The sequence below is a fragment of the Pholis gunnellus genome (assembly GCF_910591455.1).
Source record: "Pholis gunnellus genome assembly, chromosome: 21".
NCBI classification, from domain to species: Eukaryota; Metazoa; Chordata; class Actinopteri; order Perciformes; family Pholidae; genus Pholis; species Pholis gunnellus.
Genome location: NC_136548.1, coordinates 17,332,535 through 17,355,469, shown reverse-complemented (window position 1 = coordinate 17,355,469; position 22,935 = coordinate 17,332,535). Strand labels below are relative to the sequence as shown.

The 22,935-nt window shown below is 42.9% G+C and overlaps 1 protein-coding gene across 2 annotated transcripts; it reads left to right on the top strand.

Moving 5' to 3' along the window:
• Nucleotides 1-536: 536 nt before the first annotated feature.
• Nucleotides 537-22,880, top strand: LOC306713045 (vesicle-fusing ATPase-like). Of its 2 annotated transcripts, XM_079182586.1 has the most exons (22): nucleotides 537-608; nucleotides 2,720-2,808; nucleotides 2,887-2,983; nucleotides 3,674-3,713; nucleotides 6,013-6,179; nucleotides 6,416-6,523; nucleotides 6,991-7,066; nucleotides 7,806-7,961; nucleotides 9,188-9,387; nucleotides 11,552-11,717; nucleotides 11,819-11,893; nucleotides 12,101-12,288; nucleotides 13,172-13,267; nucleotides 13,685-13,841; nucleotides 13,986-14,119; nucleotides 14,533-14,599; nucleotides 14,724-14,803; nucleotides 15,908-16,042; nucleotides 16,228-16,341; nucleotides 19,723-19,778; nucleotides 19,950-20,012; nucleotides 21,493-22,880. In XM_079182586.1, exons 1-21 carry the CDS (start codon nucleotides 597-599, stop codon nucleotides 19,975-19,977), a joined length of 2,241 nt encoding a protein of 746 aa, XP_079038712.1. In that variant the 5' UTR covers nucleotides 537-596; the 3' UTR covers nucleotides 19,978-20,012; nucleotides 21,493-22,880. The 2 variants fall into 2 exon arrangements, with proteins under 2 accessions (XP_079038712.1, XP_079038711.1); XM_079182585.1 differs by lacking the exon at nucleotides 21,493-22,880 and having other exon boundaries at nucleotides 19,950-20,658.
• Nucleotides 22,881-22,935: the final 55 nt, after the last annotated feature.

Sequence of the window (22,935 nt, the reverse complement as noted above, 5' to 3'; positions counted from 1 at the left end):
ACATCGTCCCTCAGAATGTTATGTTTAAACAATCAGAATAAACGTTTTGTTGTGAATTCTTTATTGATGAAACATAAACAAGTATACAAATATTGCATACAAGTACTCAACATATCTGTACAATAATTTTAATAAATAATAAAAAAACGTCATGTAAAAATGGGATGAAAAAACTTACGTTATTTTTCTTTAAATAATTCATTGTACCGTTTTTTTTTTTTTTTTTTTTTTCGTGTGTGTTTTAAAGACTTAATATATTAAAATATAGGTTAAAACACGTTAAAACAATTCTAGTTCATCATTGCAAAAAAAATTGTTTTAAAAATAAAAATGTGTAGAAATCTAGATTTCCTGGATGTACATCTGTTTTCGGTGGAGACAACGGTCTGTCTGTTTGTTTAGTTTCCGGGTCAGCGTCTGACCCCGGAAGCAAAAGCAGCACTCAAATCATCACGTTACATTACGTACCGTTGTGTGCGTGATGACGTCACATCACGTTGACAGATCCCGCCTCTTCCACGTTACTTTCTCGTTTTTGCAGTTGTTCTGTCAGCAGAGGGTTTCCTATGCTGAGTTGCACTTGAACCGGAGTAAAGATGACCGACCGGGTGAGTTTATTTAAAGCGAAACTTAAAACGTAAACACACCACGAACAAACAACACTGAATACTAAACCCTAGCGTGTACTTTAAGTAGTACAATCTTTCTTTTTTAAACACGTAAAGTGAGCCAGAATCAGATGTCAATCAAAACTTCGTAGGCAACCCGGAAGTAGAGGAGTATCATGTGACCACTGCTAGCATATAGCTCTGTTACCATTGTTGTTCTAGATTTAAACTGATGTATTTGACAGCCACAGAGCAGCCAGAGGGAATACATTATATAATAGTCAATAGCGTTATAGACTTGGATCTAAAAATGTTGCTGTTAGATGTAATTAGCTCCAGTTTAAAAGGCTAAATCAATGAAGGAAGTGAAGCTACATTAAAGGAAACAAGAAGAAGAAGATAAACTGGACTGATGTTGAACTCTCTGTTAACTCCTCACATCAGTGGCTGTTTTTAAGTAGCTGAAGCTTAAACATAGTAATTATAATAGTAATACTAATTTCTCAATACAGCTGTTTACACACAGCTGTCAGTTTATTTGGTACACCTGGTTCAAAGTGAAAGTATTGTAGTTTAATATAACAGCTCTGCAATAAGTCCCAGCTTCATGGAAGCTATTATGGCTGTACTTAATTATGTCTTTGTTATTTTCTATTTTCCTTCAGAAAATGTAGAACATTTCCCAGAGCCCAAGGTGGCGTTTTCAAATTGCTATCAACAGTTTTACAATCCCCAAATAATTAGTTTAATTCCACAGAAGGCAAATAAAAGCAGTAAATATTTGTGTAAAAGAATCTGGAGCCAAATCAATTCTCATATTCCTTGAAAAGATAGGTGCAACTGCAATATTTTTATTGTCAATTGACTAATCTGTGAATGATTTCAGTTCAGTTTTTATTTAAACTAGTTTAGAGAGTTTGACAGAAATACAATCTAGGTGGACCTTTTAGTTATTCGGTTAGTGGTATTTATTCAACGTTGTGTCATACTGAGAGGTGAGGCCCACCTGTTACATCAGTGTTGATGGTAAACACAGTCAATTGAAGCAATAAATTCCTCAGTGCGTTCTGTATTGACAAAGAAATCTGAGTTCATCTGCTCGCGGAGCTGTGACGGCAGTGCCTACATGTACCAGGATGCATTGCTCATTGGCGATTATACGAGTCAGCCCAAACTCTGTGAAATGTATCCTCGTCCATAACTTCCTCTGCACTCATATTTTGCCGTTTAGCTGTTTTGAAACATAGCTAATTTGCCACACGAACGAGGAAGTTCAGCAGCTACAGTTACTCAGCTTCCTGGTTCAATACAACACACACTACATTTACCGTCAAGAAATGTCCTTCACACAAGCTCTGGTGCACAGGAAAGACTTAAAGGCACTATTCCTGGGTCACGTTTTAGAGTGTCAAGTTAATGTTTAGTTCAATGTCATTCAAGTAATTACAAAAAAACAGCTGAAATGAAAAATATAATTTCTGTTAGTACCAGGGAGACAAAACAGGCAGATTTCTACGTTTTGCTGTCAGTTTGTGTGTCCCTGTTTGTCAACCATCATTCCTACGACAGGCAATATTATCTGTAACAACTGGCCCTAAAATGATCTTCAGAGCCACGGTGGTTGGCCTGGATGCTGAAGTACTTGAAATAAGAGAAGTTAAATGTTGTTGAGACGCAGGTCAGCGAGTGATTCTCTCTCGGTTTGCTGAGACTTAAGTAGGTCGTTGGAATGAGAGTAGGTTGATTATTTTTTTGTCTTCTTAATTAGACATGGCCTTTCTTAGGTTCTCACTTTTAAAGGAGCAGTATGTAGAAGTCAGTCGCATCTAGTGGTGAGTTTGCAGATTGCAACCAACTAAACAACCCCAACTACGGTGGCCTTCAGGTAATGGAAAAAGGCAAAGGGCCTGTTCTAGAACCAGCGTTTGCTTTGTCTGTAGAAATGGCTTTTAGAGGACTTAAAAAAACAACAACCTTAAATGGCTTATTTACTACTCGGTAAATTTGGAGTAGCAGCTTTAAAAATCCCACATCATTCAAACACTGCATATCTGTCTATGTTACTTCCTCGATAGAGTCACCGTGTACGTTTTTCTCGGCTCTCTCTTCAGGTGATGCAAGCGGCTCGATGCCCAACAGACGAACTCTCGCTGACCAACTGTGCCGTCGTCAACGAGAAGGAGGAGCCACAGTTTGAAGCGTAAGTGGGAGGAGCAGTAACATCTGGGGTCACTCTAGTTCTGTACCACACTTAATCCTTTTTGTCATCTCTGTGCAGACATGTGACTGTGCGCAACTTAGCCCACGTGTATGTGCTCACCCTGAAGAAGCATCGCAGCGTTAACGCCGGGACCATTGCCTTCAGCCTGCCACAGGTCGGTTCAGTGTTTTAAGAGCAGAACGTCGACAGCCACGTCTTCTCAAACATTACTGTGTCACCTGTGCATCGCTGTGTCATCACGAGTGATTGGCGTCATCATAAGTAGCTACCCGATGTTCCTCAACGCTTCATGTTCCTTCTAATATGAAATGCCACTATGTCTGTTTTCTGTCAAACTACTTTATTTATTTATTGGGGATTTTCCTTAACAGGCTGTGTTGTTGTTGTTGTCTGTGAACATTGTATTGTTTAAAAAGAAAATGTCAGTATGTATGTGAGCTGATATAATGTGTTGTGTGGTTTTCTGGGGGCTCTTTGTTTGTCTCAATCTGTCTGTTCCTGCTTTTTCCTTTCTTTGCCTGCTCTTCCTCCGTCTTTATGAACAGCCGCCACGGCACGCAGGTACTACTGTAACCTCCTCCAGACGGTCTTATTTTACCACAAGAATTCATTCAATAAGATCCAATTGATTGAAAAAGAATGAGTCAGCTGACCCCTGAAAGATGTTTTAAGTACGGATCTGATTTACACATTTTAGTGTGAAGAAGTGTGGTGAAATAAGTCCATGTTGCAGAGGAGCGTTACATTGATGTCTCAGATAATGTAGTGGTGACGCGTCCTAATACAAAAGAAACACGATGATGAAAGGAACTAAATCAATCACTGTTCTTTTCTTTCTTTGCAGAGAAAATGGGCCGGCCTATCGATTGGACAAGAGGTCAGAGGTAAGCAAAACACTGATAATGTTCTAGATTTTTCTCATCCTCAACGAACTCCAAAGCCTAATATATCTCATTCCTCTGTGCCAATGAGCCACATTGAGTGTATTTACATGCACAAAATAATCTGTGTTAACATGCTAACGGGAGTATGCATATAAACGTAGTCACTGTTGCACTGGGTGACGTTTTCCTTTTTGACTCAATCTCTCAAACGCCGTCCTGCTGCCACAAACACGCACTAGAGCACAAATTGTGGATTAATCTGCCGCTGAAAGTAGTCCCCAACAGAAGCACCATTTCCTCCTGCTTGAGTAACGTCTGCTGAAAACACGATAGTGACCGGCGCTGAATGAAATGAGCATTTTTTTAATGAAATTAAACTGCATATTTGTGAACTATTTCTTTTCACAATTTATACATTTATTCAGAGTAAAATGCCACACTGGGTGGTAACATTTTGAGAAAACAGAATTACGGCAAATTCATTTTTAATTTCAAGTTTTAGAATTAAAGCAACCTGTCTGATTTTTGTCCTTTTCTTCTTTGTAAATATGTACAATAAAAAGTGAATCAATGCTACTGGTTGCTGTTGCGTACCTCACGTTTATCTACAAGCTGCACAGACTTCTGGTTGTTCTCCGACGTCCTCTCAGCCCTTTTTGTGATGACCGTCGTTCATTTGTCGTCCGTTGATGAGCAGCGCTCGACGGTCTTTCTCTCTTTTCACTGAATGCCGTTTGAGTCACGGACACCTCGCCGCCGTGGACACACGAGACGTCAAACCTCAGACTTTGAAGGATTCAGAGAAACATCTCGCCGCGCTGACTTCTGACGCTCGTGTCCTACAGATTACCAGCCGTGCGTGGAGCTCAGGGGGTTCAGCTATTATCATGGTGTCATGAGAGGCGGAGGGAACAATATGGATGGGTGGTGTCACTGCACATCTGTCTGAGACGCTGGCCGGCGTCCAGAGAAAGACAAGAACTGTTCTTTGAGATATTATCCCCGAGGCCAAGCGACGCCCCAAATGATGGGCGCTATTATGACGCTGTCTGCGTATCAGGAGTGAGGAGGAGGAGGAATGAAAATCTAATCCACCGAGTGAAAGAGCCTCGTGATGCCTTCATCTTTCTTGACATGGTCTGGAAGAAGAGAACAGCAACAGAACATCTGAACACAAATGTATTTCCATGTATAGGGAGGAATGTTTTCAGCAGGGTAATAACTGCGATATGGATATTGCAGGGGTGTAATTTTCCTAATTACGTGGCAGCGGTGGAAATATCAGCCCAATCTAGAGGGGAGCCGTTAATCAGTTTATCTCATTTACATAATGAGGCATTAGCAGCAGTTTGAAGACACGCAGACCGCCTGAATAGAGCTCCGCAAATCACGTCAGATCCAGGAACCGCCTTGTGTGTTTCTCACATTAAAGGATGAAGACGTCGCCGTGATGCCTTCTAACGAGGCGTTCATTTGGTAACCTCTGAATGTACTGATGAGCTCAGGCCCTGCTGTTCAGTTAGTGTCTGAATGAACATAATCAGAGCATCAATGTGAGGCATATCTCTAACATAGATGGACGGGGGGCGACATCTGCTGGCCAGGCCCTGATTATTACATCTGATTGGAAGGATTAAAAGTGAGGATGAGAATGAAACATAAGAATATAAGTGGTTTTACTTCTTTAATGTATCGTTTTCTATAAAGCTTGTATTATCTACAGCTCTGTTTTTGAACTACTGTGGCAGGTTCACAGGAACATCTCGTATTCAAAGCCAGTGCAGCACCTTTCGGGATGTACCGTTCGGGGCGGTCACGTGATGTTTGGCGTGGTTAACAGCTGATAACGTCCCAAGTGGCCACAGACATCCATCCAGCTTTAATTAATATTAGACAGCAGTTCAAAGAGAAGAGGAACAGCTATTCTCCTGAGGACCTGCCGAGGAGAACCACCACTGACTGCTGCTGCAGTGTCCGATTGAGTGAATACATACCATAATAACTCCTAATCGCTGGCGTAAACAAGATAGAAGCAGTTGTTGGACCACTTGCTGCCCCTACCGGTCGGTGAAGAGAAGTGAGGAGTCGGCAGTCAATGACGATATGAAACAGTCAATTCAATGGTTTAAAAAAATCACCACGACGACAAGAGGTCCTTGAGCCAACAGTCATAAATGTGCACCAAACATATTCGGCTGATGCGGGATTAGCTGCACGAACGCCTGCCAGAGATAATAATCCAGATGTTGTGGTCTAATCTGTAAACCTCACCACCTATGTTTGTTTTACCTCCTTACAGTAACAAACTACAAGTTTGACAAGTCCAAACAGTGCATCAGCACCATGACGGTGGAGATTGACTTCCTGCAGAAGAAGAGCGTGGACAGCAACCCGTACGACTCCGACAACATGGCCAAGGAGTTCGTCCAGCACTTCAACAACCAGGCCTTCAGCGTCGGGCAGCAGGTGCTTCGTTCACGATGGGTCAACCTAGTGTGTTGTAGAATGTCCTGTTTAAATCATAGATCAATTATAAGAACGTGAAGGAAAGAATGCGACGTGTGTTCACAGTAAAAGCTCTTTGCATTCATGTATCTTCATTTATTTGTGACTCTATTGTAAAGATCTTCTATGCTGGTACAACTTTGTTCCCTTTGTTTGTTGTAATGTGTTTCTGTCCTTCTCTCTCTTTTGTGCTTCAGTTTGTGTTTAGTTTCTGTGATAAGCTGTTCGGCTTGGTGATAAAAGATATTGAGGCCATGGACCCGAGCATCCTGAAGGGAGAACAAGCCTCCGGCAAGAAACCCAAGGTTTGTGATATTCTGTGTCATTTTAGGCTTTTATACATGAAAATCATTGAGTTATTATTATTGTTTTTATATATTTTATTTATTTTTCATGTTACTATTATATTTATATATTTTAATATATTCTGTATATATTTATATATATATTTTTTTATATATATATATATAAACGTCAAATTTCTTAATTTTTTTTACACATGGTAGATAACAAATAAATAAATAAAAATTATAAATTAATATAAATAAATAAAATAAAATTAATGATTTGAAAATCCTATACACTGTACATCCACCACATATACATACGTATGTCCATCTGTATGTCAATACTTTTCTCCTTCATCCTTGTGTATATATATATATATATATATATATATATATATATATATATATATATATATATACAAGGAATTCAAACCTCGTGTGGTCGTTGTGTTCACCGTCGTCTCCTCGATGGTTTCTTTCCTCAGATTCAGATCGGTTTGTTGCTGGGAAACAGTCAGGTGATCTTTGAGAAGTCCGAGACCTCGTCCTTGACTCTGATCGGTGAGTGTCAACAATACTCAGCAACTTTCAACAGTTCGATGTGTTGTGTGGTCTGACAGCCATGATTATAGATGGAGAGCTTCTAAAATCACTGTTTTTAGAGCGATTCTCCACAAAACCACAAGGTGGCACACTCCACTCACTTAGCTTCTCCTTCCACATTTTGTTGTCAGTGTCACAACATCAGCGGCCACCTGACGGGCCGTGTACCTCCATGTGATATAATCCGTTTATATGATTATTGTGATCATTTATTTAACACGTCAGTCAAAAACTAAAATCTTAAATCTTAAACTTACCCAAAAGACAAAACAGACAGAAGTTGTTCAATGCGCCGTATTCATTTCAATGCAAACAATGTTTTTGGGACTCGGTAACACACTGCTGTTTCCTGGGCAATAACTCAATATGATGATAGGATTTCATTGAAAGACGACAAATTGTGATGGAATCATACATCGAGATATTATGACACACAAGTACGTTGGCTAAATTGATTTTAACGAGCACATACTAAGTCAGATTTCTCAAAAAATCTGATCGTTTTGCACTAAAGTTCATAATAACATGAGAAAATAGTATTTAATTCAAACAGGAGACTAAGAAATAGTCATGTAGTTATTTGGTGTAGACTATTTATTTATTGAATTACCAGAAATTCTTCTGTAAATCATCATAAAACGTTACGCTCTCCTCTTGAGCTCAACTTGTGGTGTTTGTTTGCGTGTCTCCCCTTCAGGGAAAGCCAAGACCAGAGAGTCTCGCCAGTCCATCATCAGCCCAGACTGGAACTTTGAGAGGATGGGTATCGGCGGCCTTGACAAGGAGTTTTCTGACATCTTCCGCAGAGCCTTCGCCTCGCGGGTCTTCCCTCCAGACATCGTGGAGCAGATGGGTGAGTTAATCACGTCTCTATTTCACCTTTTCATTCTGTCTCGCTGTCAATCAAATGGATTCCCCAAAAACACAATTATGTTTTATTAAGAAACCCTTTCGTGTATCTTTCAGCATTCATCCGGTGGAACAGATTAGTAAATAATCACTGTTTTCTGTTGTTGTTTTCACCTTGTGTTCAATCCTTAAATCAACATTTTGACGAACGAATAATTCCTTTGAGGAATGAATCGCTGCCTGAATCAGAGAGAAACTCAACGATCAGCTGACGAAGCAGCGTGACTTAAACCCCGACAGTGATCCCTGAACACACTCATTAATCGATCTTTGACAGCCGTCAGATTGATGACGTGTGACTCACTTTTTGCAAAGGCCATCAGATCTTTTTGACCCCCTCCACAAACACACACACACCAATCCTAATCCTTGCTCCCAAACCTCTGAGCTTGACAAACACACACACACACACACACACACACACACACACACACACATCACTTAAATGCCCACAGCGCTCCAGGGTCGTGTGGCGGCGTCCGGCGGCGTGCGAGCTGACCTTTTAGCCGGAGCGCCTGTGTGCGCCGGAGTCGGCCTTTGGCTGCAGCCAGCTGGCTGCCGTAATGAGATGCCTTCCCCCTGATAGAGCGTCCAGCTAAAAGGTAAAGCAGTAATTGGCAGGCGTGGGGAGCCGCCAGAGCAGGTGATGACAGTTTCTTTTTTTTTTTTTTGGGGTGGAGCAAAAGTCTGAAAGTTTCACCTTGTCTCCCCTTTGCTCCCAGAGAGGTGAAGCGGGACAGACAGACGCTTCAGCGCTTTCTCTCCCAAACACAACCACATGACTTCCCCCACCCCCACCCCCCCCCCACCTGTCATCCTTCAGCAGGCCCAAATGGCAGCTCAGATGGTTATCATGGGCCTCTCAATTAGTCTGGGCTAAATGTCATTAAGCAGGTGCAAAAGGCCATTAAAAGACCTACAGTGTAAACTTGCGAGCGTGCGGTCTGCACACTTGATCTTTACGGAGAAGGAATTAAACAAACTGGCCGTAGTAACACATTGAGCTGCTTTGTAATTAATTAATTAATACATTTTATTAAGTAAGCGCTTTAAAAAAAAGTCAGACACTTTACAACGGGGATAAAACAGAGAGAAGAACTACAAATAGACAATATGAGAAGTTTATTTTAACCTCCATTCCTCCCTCCCTGCTTGTGCGTCTGTCTCCAGGCTGTAAGCATGTGAAGGGGATCCTGCTGTTCGGACCCCCGGGCTGCGGTAAAACCCTGATGGCGCGACAGATTGGCAAGATGCTGAAGGCCCGCGAGCCCAAGATCGTCAACGGCCCCGAGATCCTCAACAAGTACGTGGGAGAGTCCGAGGCCAACATCAGGAAGCTGTTTGCAGACGCAGAGGACGAGCAGAAGAGGGTGAGGGGAGGAGGCGTTACGTCATGTACTCGCATGCACAAGAGGGTTTCTCACACACTAAAAACTGCATTTAGCTCCTTTATGACTGCATGAACTTTCTCAGGGACTTGGAACCTTTTGATGAACTCATTCTGTTTCGACCACATAGACCAGAGTCTAAATCAAGTTTTCAAGGACATTCTGACCCCCTAAAGAGGTCCTGGTCTGGGGTTGTACTTTCTGAAAGTACAGGAGACTTCGGGGTGGGGTTTGCAGGGATGACCGTCGCTGATCTGGTCAAACACACACAGCGAGCGACGCCGCTTCAACTCGTGCACCGCTTCATTTATAAAACAAGGAAGTACTCTAGATATGACGAGAGGAGAGCGTTTCTCTTTGTTTGACCACATTAAAAGTAAAGGTCGGCTTCCCAACTCATTTTATGAAAGAGAGAAATATATAACCATCGAATACTCAACAGATGATTTACACTCGTAGTTTCATTTTCCTCCTCTGCTTTTCCTTCATTACATCCAAACTTCAGCATCGGTAAATACTTTGCAGCAGTAAATTCAGTCGCAGTGAGACAAAACCTAGCTTTATTTATTTTTCATTGTGTTCTTTAGATTTAACCGGCGGGCGCACTGAAGTGTGTTCAGCCTGCGACCATCAGCAGCTCAGGTCTTCAGACTGCATTGGAAGCGTAGACAACAACGGGCTGAAGGAACATTTGAGTTTCTTGAAAAGTCGTCCTGGAACTAAAATAACCAGGAACTTGTTGGTGGAAACGCATCTGAAGTGAGCTTTCAAAAGATGCAGAATTTAAAGCAAAGCAAAAATGAAAAGCCCACATGAGTCTGTTCTATTACACCTTCCTAGAGGCATCACCATACCTGCAATGCTTTAACTTTGTTGACCTTATTATCTACGCATCAGATAACAAGTCTGGCTTCACGAAACAGAGATAAGCATTTCATCTGTCTAAACGGGAAAAAAAACTAATTTCTCCAGGAGTGGAGAGATCTGCCCTTTAGCCAGACGTAGCTGTAATAACTCTGGTAAAGTTCTGGTGTGTGTGTGTGTGTGTGTGTGTGTGTGTGTGTGTGTGTGTGTGTGTGTGTGTGTGTGTGTGTGTGTGTGTGTGTGTGTGTGTGTGTGTGTGTGTGTGTGTGTGTGTGTGTGTGTGTGTGTGTGTGTAGAGGGTTGTGCATTGAAACCCAGCAGTGATGGTCAGTTTGGATGGAGAGACACTAGCGTCGAGCTGCCTCACTCTTCACCACCTAATGAGGGGCTGGGCTGTCTTTGACCTCCTATCAGACCCCCCCCCCCCACACACACACACACACACACACACACACCATCCAGTGTGTAATAAGGACAGCTCCACACCTGCGTTAAATGCTACGGCTGAGACTGACGGGTCTGTAGATGGAGGGATAACCCCCCACCCTGCTGCTCTCTCTCTCTGTCTCTCAGTTGAGGGTCAGGATGAAAAATTAAACATCGGCTGAGAATGTTTTAGATTCTGTGTATTAATAGTCGTGTGTTTGGAGGGTCAGTTCATGGCTTCTTCTGTTTCTCTGTCTTCCGTGTGATTGATAACCAAACCTGAAAAATATTGTTTTATTTTTTTTATTCAAAAGCCTAAAATCATTTGAAATTCAATGCATTTTGTGCTGAGACAGCGGTAATATTCACATGAATAACTTCACAAGACCCTAATTATTTCAGTTCTAGCTCCACGATTCTCTAGTTTAATACATTAATTTGCAACTCCCAGATTCTCAAATCTTCTAAAAGTTTTCTTCTTTTTTTCGAAGAACATATTTTTATTTATTTATTTTTTATTTTATATATGTACTATTGTAAAATGTTCCATTTTGTCTCTTGACTTTCTTATTGTTATGCACCGAAACACCAAGACAAAGTCCTTTTTTTGTGCAAACCTGCAACTTTCTGTTTCTGTTTCTGTAAAATAGAATTTCTTTAGAGAACAATTCATCAGAATTTCAGACAAAACAACTTTGATACATAAAGATGCTGAAAAGCTTTGAAAAGTCCTTTTAATTTGATGCCCAAATAAGTTTGGGAAACACTGGAAGAACCCATCCTGGAGGTTTAAACAAAGACATGTAAATATTCAGTCTTTATTTCCAGTTCACCCAGTAGCCTGTCTTTCTTTCAGCTCGGTGCGAACAGCGGCGTTCACATCATCATATTCGACGAGATCGACGCCATCTGTAAACAGCGCGGCAGCATGGCCGGCAGCACGGGAGTCCACGACACCGTGGTCAACCAGCTGCTGTCCAAGATAGACGGAGTGGAGCAGCTCAACAACATCCTGGTCATAGGTGCTCACACACTAACGCACACAGAGTAACAACACAGGCTCTCCCTGAACATCTGCACTCTTAACTCATCCCTCTCGTTCCACTATCTGTCCCTCCCTCAGGTATGACCAACAGGCCCGACCTGATAGATGAGGCCTTGCTGAGGCCAGGAAGACTGGAGGTGAAGATGGAGATCGGTAAGAGGTGGAGAACGCACTGAGAGGGTTTCACTCCGGTGTTAACGGTTTATCTCGGTAGACTGGAAAGGGGGTTAAGACCAGTGAACATTTCAAATGAATGCAGTTAGTTTAGACCTGGTGAGGTAGTGTGCAGTAGTTAAAGACGTAATGACTCTTTTTGTTGAAGCTTCAAGTCCCGCGTGTCCCCCCCTCTCTTGCCTCCAGGGTTACCGGATGAAAGAGGCCGCATCCAGATCCTCAACATCCACACGGCGAAGATGCGTCAGTTCGAGCTGATGACCCCCGACGTGGACATCAAGGAGCTGGCAGCAGAGACGAAGAACTACAGCGGTGCCGAGCTGGAGGGCCTGGTCCGGGCTGCGCAGTCCACTGCCATGAACCGACACATCAAGGTACTAATTACCGGTCCGTGTCCACTTACTCTCTCTGATTGGAGAAGAGGACTTCAATTACTACTTTAGTTCATCAAATATCAGCTCATGAGTCTTTAGCCGTTAGCGGCGGTTTCTGCACTTGACATCCACATTAAAATAAATACAATCATCTTGCATAAATCTCTGACACATTTAATAAAATGCTTTAAGGTTGTTTTTCTTTAAAGCACCTACTGGATTAATGTTGTGTGTTGCTAAGTTTAAGGTGCAGCCCACACACCTGACACGCACTGCAGTATAGTGCCAGTTTAAGTAGCCACCCGTGTGTGTGTGTGTGTGTGTGTGTGTGTGTGTGTGTGTGTGTGTGTGTGTGTGTGTGTGTGTGTGTGTGTGTGTGTGTGTGTGTGTGTGTGTGTGTGTGTGTGTGTGTGTGTGTGTGTGTGCATATTTATATATGCCTTCACTTAAGTGTTTTATCAGGTGCATAGGCTTAAATCCACACAGCTCAGTTGGACACACAGATAAGGTGAAGTTCTCATCTGTTAAGCGTTCTGCCCCCACACACACACACACACACACACACACTCGCACTCGCACTCGCAGCAGCAGATATTGGAGGGTGATGATAAACGACGTCTTACACATGTCTGATAGCCGTGACGTTTCTCTTCACTCCTCTAAACACTTCTTCTTCCCTCCTCCTCCTCCTCTCGGTCTGACCTTTCTGCTCTGAGGGAGTACATTGTCTGCTGACACATTGTGCAATCTAAACGTGCAATACTTCATGTAATGGGTTTCATTAACGGGGGGAGTGGGGGGGGGGGGGGGGCATGGAGTTCATCAGGGAATGAAAGCAGCTCATCATCTGCTTGTCGTTCATCTCGTGTTGTGTTTGTTGCAGGCCACTAACACGGTGGAGGTAAACACTGAGACGGCGGAGAAGCTGCAGGTCAGCAGACTGGACTTCATGACGTCTCTGAATAACGACATCAAGCCCGTAAGTTTGTCTCCATCTTACTCTCCTGTGTCTCCTTCTGTGTCAAATATATTTTAGTGTTTGTTGAAATTGTCTTTACATCCCGACAGCAATACAGAAATCTGAATCTGGTATTTGAAGCTGTTGCGTGATTGTAATAAGCCGGTCCGATCGTGTAATTTGGCCTGAATGACCTGCAAGATTTAGGGAATTCTGTAGCTAGTGCTGTTAGCTCCTTTAATTGGATAAAAGTTGGTGACACTGGGCTGGGTTTTCAGTTGGATAACTTTTTAAAACGTACTATTAAAAACACACAAACCCAAGTTTCTCAAGATTACAAAACCTTATCTTTAATTAAGCTAATTCACAGTAACAGACGGAGAAACAAATCACATTTACAGTTTATATCTCTCTCTCTCTCTCTCTCTTCCCGTCCAGGCGTTTGGCACCAATCAGGAGGACTACGCCAGCTACATCATGAACGGGATAATCCGGTGGGGCGACCCGGTGTCGGCGGTTCTGGAGGACGGGGAGCTGCTGGTGCAGCAGACGAAGAACAGCGAACGCACACCGCTGGTGTCTGTGCTGCTGGAGGGTAGGACGACACACACACACGTCCTCAGTCAGCATGCAACAGACGAACACAATAAAAACTGCAATCTGTGTCGTGACTGACGAGAAATGGAAGGTTGTTTGTGTGACTACAAACGGCTGATTAGTGATCGATCCTCTCCCTCAGGTCCACCTAACAGTGGGAAAACAGCGCTGGCCGCTAAGATCTCGGAAGACTCCCAGTTCCCCTTCATCAAGATCTGCTCCCCCGACAAGATGATCGGACACTCGGAGATCGCCAAATGCCAAGCCATCAAAAAGGTAAAAAAAAAAGTATAAACACGGACTCTAGAGAGAGACTTTCACGTTTTTACGTTACTTGAAGGCCACAGTAGTTAGCGGAGAGGTATTCAGTCGGTTGCAATCTTTAACCTCACCACTAGATGTCACTAAATCCTACACACTGCTCCTTTAAGTACAGCCGAGGCTGATGGGAATGTAAATCCTACACACTGGAACTTTTTAAAGTTACAATCTCGAATATCTCCGTTTCGGTCTCTTTAGCGCCACCTGAACGGTAACTGCAGGTGTGTTTTTGGGGTCTCACTTCCCTGAGATCGCTGCTTCTGTCACCTCATTTCACTTTAAATCTGAATCTTGGAGAATATTACTTTAGCTGTGTGCCTATTTCTGCTGATCTGAACCTGTTTTTGTACTTCTATTCCCTGTGATAGATATTTGAAGATGCCTACAAGTCCCAGCTGAGCTGTGTGGTTGTGGATGACATCGAACGTTTGTTAGGTAAGATTGACCGTCGCTGCAATATGGCAGCTGATGAGTAGAGCGACATTTTTCAGATACATTTTCTTTATTTGGATGTGCATTAAATTGAATTTGCTAATTAGAAAACGACCCCTCTCCTCAGACTACGTCCCCATTGGCCCTCGTTTCTCCAACCTGGTGTTGCAAGCTCTGCTGGTGCTGCTGAAGAAACCTCCTCCAAAGGTACCAAACGCTTTTTGTCGTGGTGTTTATTTGTAGCATGCTCACTGTGCGGCTGCTAGTCCTCAGGTGGCAGAAAGAGGGCAGCAGATCTTATGGATGCCAGCGCACAAGTCTTGTGAGGAATTGTTGGAGGTCTCTGGCTGTGGCCGGCATGTGTGAGCGACTATCTGTGTGTGTGTGTGTGTGTGTGTGTGTGTGTGTGTGTGTGTGTGTGTGTGTGTGTGTGTGTGTGTGTGTGTGAGAGAGTGTATGAGTGTATGGTTATTAACGAGTGTTTTGGTCCCGGCCCCGTTGTGCTCGCAGTGAATGGTGGTGGTAGGGACCCATTTCTCATAGTTCCTTTGGTTGTAGTGTGTGTCTGTTGTTGACGGGTTTGTGAATGAGAGCATAGCCCACTATATGGCTGCATGTGCATGAGAAGTGGCGCGGGGCCTGGCGCTGAATGCCTGGCTGCAGTGCTCCTCTGGGGTTGTAAAGCGCTGGGCCCAGCGGGGTGCCTGGGGCCGGGGGAGGCCAGGGGGACACGGAGGAGAAAGGGCTCTGTGAGAGAGCCAGGACCTGGCAGCGCCGCCGCCTGTGTGGCACCTCATCTGCATGCAGCATCGCAACCCCCCACGCCATGGGGGGGCAGCCGGCAGCCATAATCCCCCTGTCTGCTCGCCACTCCTCTGCCTCTCCTCCTTCGTCTTCTTCTCCTGGTCCTTCTCCAACTTGTCGGCTTAGCGGAGCTACATTTCTTTCGCTTCTCTTCTTTCTCCTCCGCTGTTGTCTTGTGTTGTGCCGTGCTCTGTTCCGTTTGTCCTGTTATTTTCTGTTGCCTGTGCTCTTGTTGTGACTTAAAGCCCCCGTACACTGTCGAAACCTGGAGTCGCACAATCGTGAGAGAAATTGTGGTGAAACGGCGTTTCCTAGATCTCACCGTGAGACACCGGCCGATAAGAGCTTTGGCGACGTGACGTTGTTGTTCTTGTTGAAGTCTTAACATTCATCGTTGATCATGGCAGAAATAATATCACATATGTGATATGTACTAATGTCCACAATCCAAATGCTGGTAAGAGAATAAAAAAATCAAGTCTGAAGTCTCGTCTGCTTCTCTTTCAGGGTCGTAAGCTGCTGATCATCGGCACCACAAGTCGTAGAGACGTCCTCAGGGAAATGGAGATGTTGGATGTTTTCAGCACCACCATCCACATCCCCAACATCTCAAGAGGAGAGCAGCTGGTCGAGGCCCTGGAGGTACCAGACACACACACACACACACACAGTTAACATTTACTCTGTCAGCCAAGGTGTAAAATATGCTTCAATGTGGACACACTCAGGCGAGGCGATACTGTTGGCTGATATTTGTTGTCCTGTTCCTGAACACATTTCCCAGTTGGAATAATAAACTCTCTCCTTTCTTCGTCTCGTCTCTGCAGCTGCTCGGCAGCTTTCAGGAAGTGGAGCGGGCGAGCATAGCTAAAGCTGTGAAGGGACAAAACCTGTGGATCGGCATAAAGAAGTTGCTCATGCTGATTGAAATGGCCGTGCAGGTGAGGAAGAGAGTTTGTAGTGATGTCAATCTGTCTTGTCAACCACTTTGGCCCAGACTGAAATGTCTCAACAACTATTGCAAACATTTGTACAGATATTTAGGGTTTCCTAAAGATTGTTCCTGATACATTTGGTGATCCCCTCACTTTTCTTCTTGTGTTAACCTTATGTGGTTTAAAGGGGACGTATCAAGCTAATTTTTAGCGTCATACTTTTATGTTGGGTTTCTGCTTCAACATGTTTACATGCTTTAATGTTCACAAAAAGTCTTTATTTTTCTCGTACTGTCTGTCTGAACATTCCTGTTTTCGTCCTCTGTCTGAAACGCTCTGTTTTAGCGCCTGTCTCTTTAAGAAAAAGCCCAATCTGCTCTGATTGGTCAGTGTTTTTCACATCTGTGCTGCTGCCTTCACAGCATCACTACAGCCGCTGACTCGCTGTCTGTGTGTGTGTGTGTGTGTGTGTGTGTGTGTCGACTAGTGAGTTTAACGTCACGTTTATGACATCACAACCTCACAGAAGTCGTTTTAAAGGCACAGTTTCTGAACATGGGTTGTGTGCATTTCTCCGTGGAATGAGCATTTTGGTACCCTATAATCTTTGCTTTATATTTAAAAGAAGACATGGAAATCTTTCTAAAAACTTTCTACAATATGTAACCTTTAAGTGAAATGTGACAAGTGCTCATATAAGCTAACGAAAACACAAGAATTCTTAGTTTCAGGTGATTATACACTAACGAAAACACAGTTATGAATAATATATTGAATTCCTGCCAGTAGATCCCTCGTAATCCTACACAATGTACATTTTTAATGTTTTGCGCATATTGGCCAATCTTAGCATGCTAAACTAAAATGGTGAACATTAAACCCGCTAAACAGCATGTTAGCATTTTCATTGTTAGCCTGTTAGTGTGTTCAAAGCTCTGCAGTGCCTATGAACAGCCTCACAGGTCTGCTAGCATGGCTGCTGGCCTTCATTCTTGTTTCTTTCCAACATCTAAAATGTTCACATCGTTGCTGGCTGGAAGATGTTCTTATAGGAAGTGTAGTGCTGGTGTAACTCCATGTGCACTGGTGGTATTAAAAGATAGAACCGGGTGAAGGTATAAAAGCAAAGCAGCCTTGTCTTTTTCAATTTCTTTTATTCTGAAACACAAATAGTTGTTTTTGTAACGGTGCGGTCTGACCTCGAGCCGCCCGTCCCCGCCTCTTCCTCGACACATCTGGCCGGCATTCTCACCAGTCAACAACCGTCTCCGGCGCAAAAAACTGTCATCTATTAGCTGGAATGAAAATAAACTTTCCTGATGATTTGTTGAGCAGGAGGATCCAGAACATCTCTAGTTCACAAACTCTCCCAACGGTTTGGATTCAATACGTTCAGAGTTACAGAAACCTTTTTTCCAAAGTTACGTTCACATGTTCTGAATCAGAGGGAAGCGACTCGTAAGAACAATCACGCACACCTCGTGGTTTTGGTGTACCTACAATTTAGAGCAAAATCAATAAAGATCAGTCATCCAACACATACGGCAGGTTAAAAAAAAGACCTGCACATTAAACCCACCCAACTGTGGAAACACAGACCACCAACTCACAGCAGACTGTTGGCTTCCTTTCAACACATCAGTCGTACGCATGGAGATGAGTCGAGGAGGTGAAAAGTCGACTCACCTTTTTTTTATAGTGTCTTTAGGGGTTTTGTGGTTTGGACTTTGAGTTTTTAACATTTTTTTTAAGTCCCTGTTGACATTTGTGTAGTTATTTCTGTTTTGCCGTGAACCCAGATGATTTACTCTTGAAGGGCCCCCGACCCTGTCAAAGCACCAGGGCACCGATCAACCTGATCAGTTCTGTAAGAAGTCACGACCAGTCGTACACCAAGACCCCGAGACGCAGTGTTCCTGGGACGCTTAGGCGGGTTTACACCGACAACATTTAACTTTTAAACCCGTTTTAAGTCATCATTTAACTTTGTTCCATGTTGCACCAAACTTAAACTAACTTAAAATTAGGAATGATCACATTTAAACCTCTAAACCTAGATTAAATGGAATAAACTCTCATTTGAAGTGGGATCCAGTATTTACTTTAAACTGACACTTGACACCAGTTGAGTTTTACGATGCTTTTTGTTTTCCAAATGAGGGGACATTAGAGCGTCCTTTACTGAAATAGTTTTTTTAATTTTGCAACAAAAAAGATTAGAACTAATCTTGGATTAAATGAATCCTTGTTGGTGCAACACAGCCAAAGTGATTTGAATTGGGACCATAAGGACTGGTGGATTTCAGACATTTTTTACAGAATTTTAAGTCAATAAATTATGTATTTTTGCTTAAAAGGAAGCTCCCTTTGTTTCATTTTTAACCTCCGTTCTGTGTCACTGTAGGAACACGTCGCTCCAGAGGTGGCAGCTTTATTGCATGCATACCTTTAAACTCGGCACAGGGCCAGCTCTCACGTGTCGGTGTCAGATTGAGGGTTAAGTTCATGGTTTTGGTTTTAGATACAAAGATGCTGTATGTGTTGATCTATCATTAGCATATTATAATTGTAAGTTTAGGCCATAGTCAGGTTTGGATTTAAAGCGGCTGTTCTACATGTCAGTCAGTCTTCTCAGATGATTGGTGAATACCTGCAGGGCTAGTAAACACCCGATGCCAGCTGGCTAATGGCTAACACATTAGCAGGCCGTGGAGCAGTGCTAACACCGGTCCCGATAGCTTTCTCTGAGCTTCTTGTCGTCTTCAGCGGCCTCCAAATAAAGTGTGTTCACCCAAAGCAGGTGGCTGACTCACAGCAGCAGAAACTGACCTAAATCTGACAGTTAACTGTCTGTTAATTTCTTCCCCCTGACTGCGTCTGTGGTATGCTGATGATGTGTACCGCCTGTTTGTTGAGGCTGGATGCTGTGTAATTGCTGTGGTATGCACAAATGCAGCCATGCGCCCCCCCCCCCTCCCACTCTGAGCCTGAAGATGAATCTGTTTGCCGAGACATGCTGCAAACAGCCACACAGCGACACACATTCATACTCGGTCTTTATCTTTTTTCCTCTCATTCCGATGTTTCTGACTGCTCTCATGTCTTCACTTCTAGTAGCTACAGGCAATCCCAGACACACTGTAAGTTATTGCATAGGTTGCCATTAATTTAACTTCCCCCCCCCCCCCCCTCTCTACAATCCCTGTGTGTATGAACTGAAGCGTGAACTCCAGGACCCGCCACTACAAACTGCTTTCATGTTTCAACACCTTGCTTCTGAATTTTCAAATGAACCAAGAAGCTTGTGCAGAAAGAAAAGAAGCCCTGTTAGTAAATGTACTTTAATGACATTATATACACTTAAGACGTATTCTGTCTCTCTTCCAGATGGATCCTGGCTACAGAGTTAGCAAGTTCCTGAGTCTACTGAAGGATGAGGGAGCGTAAGTATTCTTGTCCTGTTTCTAAGCCGACTCACTGAACACTCCCACCACATCTCTCCCTTTCACCAGTCCTCATTTACAAAACTAGTCAGAAGCACTAACGGTTTACATTTTAATCATTGTATCCGGTGTGATTAATAATAGACATGTTGTCTTTTCTTTCCTCTGCAGACTGGGTTCTGATAAGTTCATCATCTAGACTCAGTGGAGCCACATAGTAAAGAAAGAGCAACGGTAAGACTGCAGGGCCTGCATCAGGCTGCACGGTCGCATTCACTACTCGCCACTTCCTGTCCGGGGTTCAAGGGAGCTAACGTAGAAATCTATAAACTGTTTATGCATGTAAAAAAAAAAATGAAACATATATGTCCTGGAAAATTGTAGACATGCCTTTTAATTTAAAATCAACATTTTGCTTTAACATATCATTTTGTTATTCAGATTTCACTATTTTATGTTGTTGTTTTGCAATTTCTGCTTCAAAGTAGTTGTTTTTTGTTTTATCATAAAAGTCACAAATTTCATTCACCAAAATTGTTTTAGAAGAATAGTTTGACGTTTTTGGGAGACGCGCTTTCTCGCCGAGTGTTGGATGAGAAGATGAAAACGTTAAGTTAGAGCTAGCCACAAGTTAGCTTAGCTTAGCACACTAACCGCTCAGCTTAAAGGTCTTTGGACCACTTTAGTGCGATTCATTTGCACGTCGATATATGTATTTTTTTTCAAACTGTTGTTTTTGTTTGAGTACTTCCACACAGAAGGTGAATATTACTCAGTGAAAAAAAGTGTCACGTAATGTAAAAATCTTTGGAGCGAGGTTGATTTTTCTGAACTTTTGCATCACGAATAAAGTCATCAACCAATCATGTTGTGCGGAGTCGGCATATTCACAATGTACACTATACTGTAGCTACAACAACACGGCTAACTATAATACTCACTTCAACCCGGACAAAGGCAGCGCAGACCAGATCCCTCTGTTCTTACCTTTCACAATAAAAGACATATACACCGAGCAACTTTACCAGGCAAATAATTCACTGTGTATTTTTGCTAAAATGTGTGTATTTGTGGGCGGTTATTCCTGGAGTTTTGTCATAAATAACCTCCCCACTGTTTCCAGTCTTTATGCTAAGCTAACTAGCTGCTCTCTCTCTTGGCGAGAAAGTAAACATTTCCCAAAATTCTCTACCTCTGGCTATCTGTAGTAGAGACATTCTGAGGGTATGCCCGTTTAACTGTATGGATGTCCACAGTGACTCTTCATTGCGGGCACTATAATCACATAAAACTATAAGAACATGCAGACTCTGCGGCAGCGTCGTGGGGGGGGGGGATTTCACAAAATAGGATTAGAAAGTTCTCCAGATAACCGTAAAACTATTGTCCTACATCCGCATGTTGATGATGGCAAAGTTCCAGAAGACATTCCTCTTTGTTTTAAAGTTATCTGGCTAATCCTGCTCTGTGAGACGCGTCCCACGAGGACGGGCTGCCCAGGGTGACGACGAACAACATGAAAAAACTCTGAGCAACTTTTCAACTTGCAGCCAGAGCTTTGCCTCGTCTCATCTCCGCCTCCAGAGACGCGCCGTATAGTTAGCGCGCGCGGCGTGCCTAAAAATAGGTCGACTACACAGGTGCTCTCCTGTGGCGGCACGTCTCCCTCGCACGCCTGTCTCCTCTCACTTTTGTTTGTCTCTTGATCACTCAGCTGCGGAGGAACGGAAGCCCGAGAGAGAGGCTGGCAGGAGGAAGCGAGCGACAGATGAGTTCCCATCTTTCTCTCTCTCTCTCTCTTTGCGTCCTTTCCCTCCCGTCCCTGAAGCTCGGTGCGCTTCTCTCTGCACTGCAGCGTCTCTGCAGCAGCAACCAACCAGACGAACCTCCTCCTCTTCAGCACTATGTGAACATGTAACATAACACACACACACACGAGCAGTGTTTGTGGTATCTGTGTATATTGCGTTTTGCAGAAGACTAATGCTGTAATCTCCATGTAATGCCCCAAGAATGTCTTTGGGATATTATATATATACATAAAAAGATTTAGAAACATTTGTATGGCCGTAGATGTGCATGCACACACATTAATCACAACACTGTTTGTTTATATAGGACACATTTGTTTCATGTAATCCGATCATTCCAAAGACGGCTCCATCTCTTAAAGATCTCACTTTGTTCTGAACACGTTATGTACTTGCTCGTGTCTTTATATTTTATGAATAAATTAATTATATTGCTACTACTAAGAAGAAACTCTGCATTATGTGATATGAATGAGGGAATGAATGACCCGCAAACGTTATAAAGTAAGTCACCTCACACATAAAGTGCAGGAGTCCAGTAAACCTTTGTGCCAATCTAGCACCAGTTGTTTCAATTACCAAGTGTTCCTGGCATGTTGAACTCATAAAGACGTGTCTTTATAATTATGATCGAGTGTAATTATCTCGTAATTATGACTAACTTGACATCTCGTGATGAGATGAAGCTACTCAGACATTCGCGGTTAACCTCCAGAGCATCTGCAGCATGTTGAGTAAGAGTCACCGTGTACAGCGCAACGAGAAAACACACTGAACCAAGTAGCTCCTGCAGGACGTCTGTGTGGGACTTCTTGATCTAGTCCTTCAGGATTGTGCAATATTTCCTTCAGGTGTTAATAACAGGAGCGTGCTGCAAATGGAGAATATGTTGCGGTCATTTCTTTCATTTGTATTTTATGTCATAATTCTACATTTCTTGTATGTTTTTGATGATTGAGATGTGATTGTGTCACCTCATCTGGATAGTGTGTCCTCTAAAATGTAACCACTGTACAGTGCAAATTAATTCTTTAATAAGAATCCATATTTATGACTTATTGTTAACAAATGCCACAAAAAAAGCAAAACCAACAATGTGTTTGTCTGTCTTACAGTATAAGTAAAAAGTTTAGTTTCGTCCTTAAACATCTTCTCGTTGTAGTTTTTAACAAACGTTACTCAAACAGGAGGAAGTAGTGAATTGTTTGGGGACTATTTTCAGCGGCGGATTAATCCACATTTGGCGCTCTAGTGAGTATTTCGAGCTGCAGGAACTTTTATGTGTGATAGAAAATGAATCGTGTGTGTTCATGGTAATAAAAGAATAGTTTTTGGACAACAGAGGA

Bases quoted from the DNA above. Each gene is read 5' to 3' on its own strand.
- LOC306713045 (XM_079182586.1), top strand. The intron at 14,120-14,532 runs GTAAAAAAAAAA...TCCCTGTGATAG, and splicing joins AATGCCAAGCCATCAAAAAG to ATATTTGAAGATGCCTACAA. The intron at 16,342-19,722 runs GTGAGGAAGAGA...TCTCTCTTCCAG, and splicing joins TGATTGAAATGGCCGTGCAG to ATGGATCCTGGCTACAGAGT.